This window comes from Carya illinoinensis, chromosome 5 (assembly GCF_018687715.1).
Source record: "Carya illinoinensis cultivar Pawnee chromosome 5, C.illinoinensisPawnee_v1, whole genome shotgun sequence".
NCBI classification, from domain to species: domain Eukaryota; kingdom Viridiplantae; phylum Streptophyta; class Magnoliopsida; order Fagales; family Juglandaceae; genus Carya; species Carya illinoinensis.
Genome location: NC_056756.1, coordinates 42,245,395 through 42,252,681, shown reverse-complemented (window position 1 = coordinate 42,252,681; position 7,287 = coordinate 42,245,395). Strand labels below are relative to the sequence as shown.

The 7,287-nt window shown below is 38.4% G+C and overlaps 1 protein-coding gene across 1 annotated transcript; it reads right to left on the bottom strand.

Moving 5' to 3' along the window:
• Nucleotides 1-744: 744 nt before the first annotated feature.
• On the bottom strand, nt 745-6,761 carry LOC122312001 (uncharacterized protein At4g08330, chloroplastic-like). Its single transcript, XM_043126810.1, has 2 exons — nt 6,364-6,761; nt 745-1,436 (listed from the first exon to the last, which is right to left on the bottom strand). Exons 1-2 carry the CDS (start codon nt 6,474-6,476, stop codon nt 1,043-1,045), a joined length of 507 nt encoding a protein of 168 aa, XP_042982744.1. The 5' UTR covers nt 6,477-6,761; the 3' UTR covers nt 745-1,042.
• Nucleotides 6,762-7,287: the final 526 nt, after the last annotated feature.

Sequence of the window (7,287 nt, the reverse complement as noted above, 5' to 3'; positions counted from 1 at the left end):
CAGGAAGGAGCGGCGCGTGAGAACCACGCACAAAAGTGGGCGGCACTTGAGAACTGCGCATAGTGATTTTGACAAAATCATCACTTTCTTCCGAATAATTGTTAACCTATGATTCTTCTTGTACTACGCATGTCTCTCGATAGTAGCCGAAAAATTGTATATCTATCTTTTTTAACTTTAAAGAAAGCTAAAAAAAAAAACTAAGCAAATAAAATTTCGATATAAAAGGTGGGTGAATAGAAGAAAGGGAGAATGAGAGGGAAGAGGAAAAAGTCAAAAGGCTTCCTCTCCCTCCGGCGAAATCAAATCTAAAGCCACTAGTTTTTTAATAGAGAGTGAAAGAGTTCAAACCTTTTTTTTTAAATATATATATACACAATCTAATAAATTTACAAAACTAAGTTTGTTAGGTATTTCTATTTAAGTAGTGTTTGAATAATTAATTAAGTTGAGATGAATTAAGATTAAAAGTTTAAAATTAAATAAAATATTATTAGAGTATTATTTTTTAATATTATTATTATTATTTTAAAATTTAAAAAAATTAAATTATTTATTATATTTTACGTGAGAATTTAAAAATTTTAATAATGTAATGAAATAAAACACTTCTTATATTCAAATGAAGCCCAGTAATTCGTGAATTAGTTTCAACTGCAGGGCTAAAGCCTAAAGATGAAGCTGTATGCTCCTCCACTGTTGTCACCCAAGGTGCAGAACGAAAAGCCAGAAAGCAAATGCTAATGCTCCACCAAACTCATGTCAATCACATAACACCTTGAAAATATCACATCACTGCCCCCAACTTAACTTAGGAGTGCTTTTACAAGATTTTCTCAACCAAACCCCCTTCAGTTCAAACACCACTTTCTTTATAAATTGGATTTGAAACTTTTATGTACAAGTAACCATATAAGGAAAACACCAAACAAACATAGGAAGACACCTTTAGAAGAACAGGCTACCAAGAAAATTCTCGGCTTGGTTGTTGCATATATCTTTTAAGGGAAAGGAACCTCTAAAACAAGCTTGCTCAACTATGTCACGGGGAAAACGGAATGCCAAATTTTTCAGAAGATGAAGGCTGTAAGGCACGGATTTTAACATCATATTTTCGTTGACTTGATGCTTCATTACTTGAGGAAGAGTCATTTCCATCTGATACAATAGGGTGCGATGACCTATCAATATAAGCAATTCCAATTGGATTACCACACTTGCGGCAAAGAAGTTTGGTTCTTCTGCGGATCAAGCCCAAGGAGTACTTAGAAAAGTGAGGTATGCATTGGATTTCATCCATCTGAGTAAATCTGCTCTCATCAATATAAAAGAAAGATATGATCCCTCTCTTTATAGATTTCCCATATTTAGAGTTGATGGTTGAGGTATTTCGATCACCAGAGCTTAGGTTTAGCTCATATCCACAAGAACCACAGCTGCATGAAAGAGACTGCAGTGTCATTTCCATGTAAAGAACCACCTTCACGTTTCTATTTTTGCATTACACAACAACATAACAAAGACAAAAGCAACCAAATCCACTGGAAAATCAACATTGTGCCCCTATCAGCTTGAAAATTACTACACGAGTCATTCAAATCAAGGCTATTAATCAAACTTCAACGATTTCACAGAGACAAAACTTTACAAATACAGGCACTATGTCCTCAGGAGAGGCAATATTTCAAATTTTGTACTGTGGTCGGTCCTGTACTTGTAATACCAGAAAACTTCCCGGTCAGGTTCTAATATATTTGTCCTTCAGAAGAGAGCATTGCCATTTTCACTCCAGCCCCTTCTGTCTTATTTTAATCAGTAAATAGAATTTTATTAATGAGAAATCGCCAGCCCAAATACACGGGACATATACAAGAGCAACACCTAGGCATGATTGACTAGGGATGCAATCGACCAATGGAGTAAAGTGTGCACTCCAATCCCTTAATTATTACATGTCGAAAGATGGATAACATGAAGGAGAAAGCAATAACTTTCTAATATAACTAGTATCATACATGGTAATCATGGCACCCTCAACAATCAAATTCTGCCCAATAAATTATACAAGAGTGATGCTGTTGAATCAACCCAAGTATGAAGGGCTGCACATGCACCGTTTTCAATCTTGGATTGTTAGGCACCGAAATTCTCACCCACCCACTCACCATTTCAGACTCACTTGGTCAAGAAGGGTGGCTATTTGTTCCCCATGATTTCTCCTATAAAAGGAGACGATTTGTGAAGAGAAAATTATCCTCACTGCGGTGAGAGATCAAGGGCAGTGGGAGAAAGAAAAACAGAGAAAGAGGGACGTGAGTGAGAGATGAGAATTTGTAGATTTTTGTAAATCTTGTACAAATTCTATAAAAGAGGCACCAGTGGACGTAGGCAATTTGCTGAACCACTTTAAAATTGTTTTGTGTGATTTTCGGACAGGCCGGAGGCACAACAAATGGTATCAAAGCTCTGGTTCGAGCTGTCCGAAAATTCAAGTTGCTCAAAATCAAATTTTGACAACTCCAGAGTGTTCCTCGCGTCGAGACGAATCCATTGCAGCAAACAGAATCGAAAACAGAGGTCGGAGGAGCCCACACGCGCCCCTAGAAGGTCCGCGCGTGCACTGCTGTCATCCACGCGCCCCCACGCGAGTCGGAGGAGGAAGACGACTGAGATACACGCGCCCACACGCCCTCACGCGTGCCAGAGGTTGAAGACGCGTGACGGACACGCGTCTCACGCGCCCCCACGTGCCCTACAGAGGTTCGGCGCGTGGATTCCACGCGCCTCACGCGCTCCCCACGCGCACAAGCTACTGTGGCGCGTTATGTCCACGCGCCAACGCGCCCCCAGACACCCTACCCGAGCGCGTGCATCCCAAGCGCCAGACGGATCTGAACCGTCCGTTTTTCAGATCTTTGTTGAGCTAGATCTAAGCCATTCGGAGTCCGATTCAACAATCAAATAGTGTTTTCCAACTATTTGGATCATTCCGGACTCATCCGTACGGTTGAAATGTGGAGATTCACCATCGGCACTGTCGATCTAAACTGTCGATGTGTTGTTGATCATTGTGGGCTTGATATACGCCAGTTGGAGTCTAATTGCGATGATCAAATGGTGATGTCAAACTATTTGGATCATTCCAGACTCATCCGTACGGTAGGAATGTTGAGATTCGCCATCGGTACATTCGATCTAAACTGTCCACGTGTTGCAGATCATTTTGGGCTAGATCCACGCCAGTTGGAGTTCCATTGCAATGATCAAATAGTGCTGACAAACTATTTGAATCATTCCGGACTCATCGGTACGGTGGGAATGTTGAGATTCGCCATCGGTATTTTCGATCTAAACCATTCATAGTTGCGGATCAGTTGTGGGCTTGATTGTAGCCAGTCAGAGTCATGATGGACTCATTTGTTTTGGGCTTGATCGCAGCCGGTTGAAGTCATGATGGACTCATGTGTTTAGGGCTTGATCACAGCCAGTTGGAGTCGTGCCAGACTCATTGGTTTTGGGGCTTGATGTCAACCAGCTGGAGTCCAATGTTGCCGGACTCAGTTCGTTTGGGCTTGATTTAAGCCAGTTGGGATCGTGAAATTTGATGGAGCAAATTTCAGATCATTGGACGATGCTGATTAACTTGTTATATCAGCAGGTTTTGGCAGTTATACAATTCATTGAGCATATTGTTATTAAGAGGAGAACCGCATCGGATCTCATTGTGGTTTTCTTTGAAAAGCCAGTTGCAAATAACAAAGTGCAGATGAAGCTTTGGTGTGGTAGTGTGGATACGTACAGTCTAAGGAGGTTCTGTCTAGGAGATTGGAAATTTTAAGTGTATCCATTGTGACCCTCCAATCTTTCCTGGGAACTGACTTAGTGAGGTACTATTCATTTCTACGGTAAATTCATTAAAGCAATGTCATGAAGAAACAATTCAATTTCAGAAAAGGCAGAAGGTACTATTGTTGCCCAATAGCATTTGGCGTTGTGGTCAAAAGGTTGGGAGGTCATGAGAATGGCTATGAGTAATTCTGTAAAGAAGTCAAAGTTGAAGTTTCTTAATGTAAGAGATCTTATCCTAGGTGAGGAGGTGCGCAGAAGAAATTCTGGCAAGATCTCGAGTTTGTGGCAAGACAGACCACAAGAGACTGCTAAAATCAGGAGAAAACTGAGAATGATGCTGTGAATATGGTGACTGAAGAAATACATGGCGTTGCATTTCTTGCAGTGCACAATGCTGTTAAAGACAGCAGTCATTCAGTAGTGTTTTCTCAAAAAGGCATGGAAGGTCACGAATGATTCATTGGTCTTGGCTCGTGGTAATGGTTGTGTGAATTAGATGAGAAAGTAAAAGGAACTCAGTTTTACTTTTCTAAAGAAATCTCCCTAGACCACGACATGAAGTACAGGTGTGAAAGATGGGAACAAAATGTCAGATGTTCCAGGGATATCTACACCTAAAGTTGATGATCACATAACTGCCAAGACGATCAGACCTCCATGGTGGTTACTACCTTAAACTATATCCTGCTGAATAAAGGTAGTGAACTACGGTATGAAGAAAAAAATCTTGCAAGAAGGGAGATTATGCAAGTCGGAGACTGCACACAAGATGGACACATGCGACTGAAGACAGCAGCAGGATGATGAGTCAGTCAAGTCAGAGATGGAGACCTCAGCAACAGGTTCTCTGATATGTGTCAAGGTCCGTGCGAGACCATTGATTCCTAGTGCAGTAAGAAATGTGTTGCCCTATATGTATGTGTTGATTAAGGGCACTGTACGTGATGAACTAAAGTTATGCATCACTTTAGTTAGTCTTCTGACTTGAAGACATGAGCTGTAAAATTGCATAGATGATAAGGGATCATGCTAGAGATAGAGCTCGGCATGTTGAGAACCAGTCTCCAGGTTGGAGATTGGTGTGATTGTAGGATTATGGAGCCTGGTTTGAAAGCTGTAAAGGCACCAGGTAGATTGTTCGCTCGGTTGTGGCTCGAGTGAAACTCAGTTTGCTCAAGGTGTACATGAGTGCGGACTCATGGACTCGAGTGAAAGAAGAATCCTAGAGAGTTGAGATTGTGCAGTGAAGCACTTGTAAATCTCCTCTGAAGAAAAACCCTTGCAAGCTCCGTGGATGTAGATGATGTTAATGCATTTGAAGATGCATTTGGAGAAGCATTTGGACATCCATTTGAAGACGTACCTGCAGATGCATTGGAGCGTATTCGATAGCAGAAATCTCTCATGTCAAAGAAAGAGGTACATTTATTTGAAAAATGAATCAGTTTGCAAGCAGCCTGATATGGCATACTTGGGTGGAGGGGGTGATTGTTGAATCAACCCAAGTATGAAGGGCTACACATGCACCGTTTTCATTCTTGGATTGTTAGGCACCAAAATTCTCACCCACCCACTCACCATTTCAGACTCACTTGGTCAAGAAGGGTGGCTATTTGTTCCCCATGATTTCTCCTATAAAAGGAGACGATTTGTGAAGAGAAAATTATCCTCACTGCGGTGAGAGATCAAGGGCAGTGGGAGAAAGAAAAACAGAGAAAGAGGGACGTGAGTGAGAGATGAGAATTTGTAGATTTTTGTAAATCTTGTACAAATTCTATAAAAGAGGCACCAGTGGACGTAGGCAATTTGCTGAACCACTTTAAAATTGTTTTGTGTGATTTTCGGACAGGCCGGAGGCACAACATGATGAAACCTCAACCCCTTATATGATGAACCTTTACAATACGCAAATTACACTAAAGTTTTAAATCCTAATTACAAGAGTATAAACAAGTTATATGTAGCAGATAAGGATACCCAAACCCTACTTCTTAAAATCAAATTTGTAGAAGATTTTATAATCAAGGAAGCTGAGAATCATAGTGAATGATCGAGCTTATGAGAAGCCATCAAATCGGGTCGGTTTCATAAACGTAACGGATTAATTGTTGACTTTAACAGAAACATACATCAAATTTGTGTCTTTGTTATTATTATTATTGTCATCGTAACAACAACAGCAACAAAAAAAAAAAAAAAATACTTAAAATTAAAAATTAAAAAAAAAAATGAAAAAAAGAAAAGAAAAGGAAAACAAAATATAACAAGTTGGCTCTCCATGATGCTGCTTCCATCAGAAACAATGATTATCAAACAAAGTCAATCCAAAAGTACTTTTCAATTGCAAAGATTGAAAATTTAATTCATTTACCGCTAATTCTACTTCCGCATATCGCAAACTCCAACATCATGAGAAACTTATGCGATTACAGAAAAAACCCTAATTAAAATATGAAAATATATATTGAATTTGTGCAAGCCAACTTAAATTCAGAGAGATAGAGAGGTTGAAACCTGTAAGAAACATCCCTTCGAGAAGAACTAAGGCATGAAGAAGAAGAAAAGGAACCGTGATGTTGATGTCCGTTCAGAAAACGCTCTTTTACACACATAGACTTCTCCTCCATTTTGAACTTCGAAAACCAAGCCTTCGATCGTGACTGTGACGGAGACGCTAAAGGTGGATAATAAGATCAGAACCACTTCTTCGAAGTCGGGGATTTCTCCGAGTCGAAGAAGCGACCAACGTTCGACTCCTGATCCCGACAAATTCAACGATCCGAATTAGCAAATTCGGATACTGGAATTGATCCGAGACGACGCAGTTGAGAGAGAGAGAGAATCAAATGAAAAAGGTAACCTTTTTAGGCTCCAGCGTGGTCTACAAGAAAGACACCCAACGGAAACAAAGTGATTTACTAATATTAGCATTCATCTCCATTTTAATATATATATTTTTTATTATTGCATTTTTTTTCCAACTTAAAAAACTATTTCCTAATAAGTAACTTATTAAATGAACACTTGTATACAATTTATTCACTCGTTTGTTTTTACAGATAAGATGAGATAAATTAAAATAAAAATTAAAAATTGAATAAAATATTTATTTTTAATATTATTTTTGTTTTAAAATTTAAAAAAATTAAAATATTTATTTTATTTTTATAAAAATTTAAAAAAATTATAATAATTAGATAAAATAAAATGAAAATAGTTATGAAAACAAATCAGTCCTCACTTGCTTTTGGGTTTTGAGTTTAGAATGACGAATTTTAAATATTTATTAACATTTGTATGTCTTTCGAATAATAATAAATATTTTATTGTATAGTATTTGTGTCTCTTTTTTTTTAGTAAATTCAATTAATTTATGCACATAATAACCGGCAATAAGTATTATATTATTTTATAGTTCCATTTGATATTAATTTTTAT

Coding starts and splice junctions, on each gene's coding strand:
- LOC122312001 (XM_043126810.1), bottom strand. CDS start 6,476: ATGGAGGAGAAGTCTATGTGTGTAAAAGAGCGTTTTCTGAACGGACAT. Junction 1,437..6,363: donor CGAAGGGATGTTTCTTACAG/GTTTCAACCTCT, acceptor TCTTTCATGCAG/CTGTGGTTCTTGTGGATATG.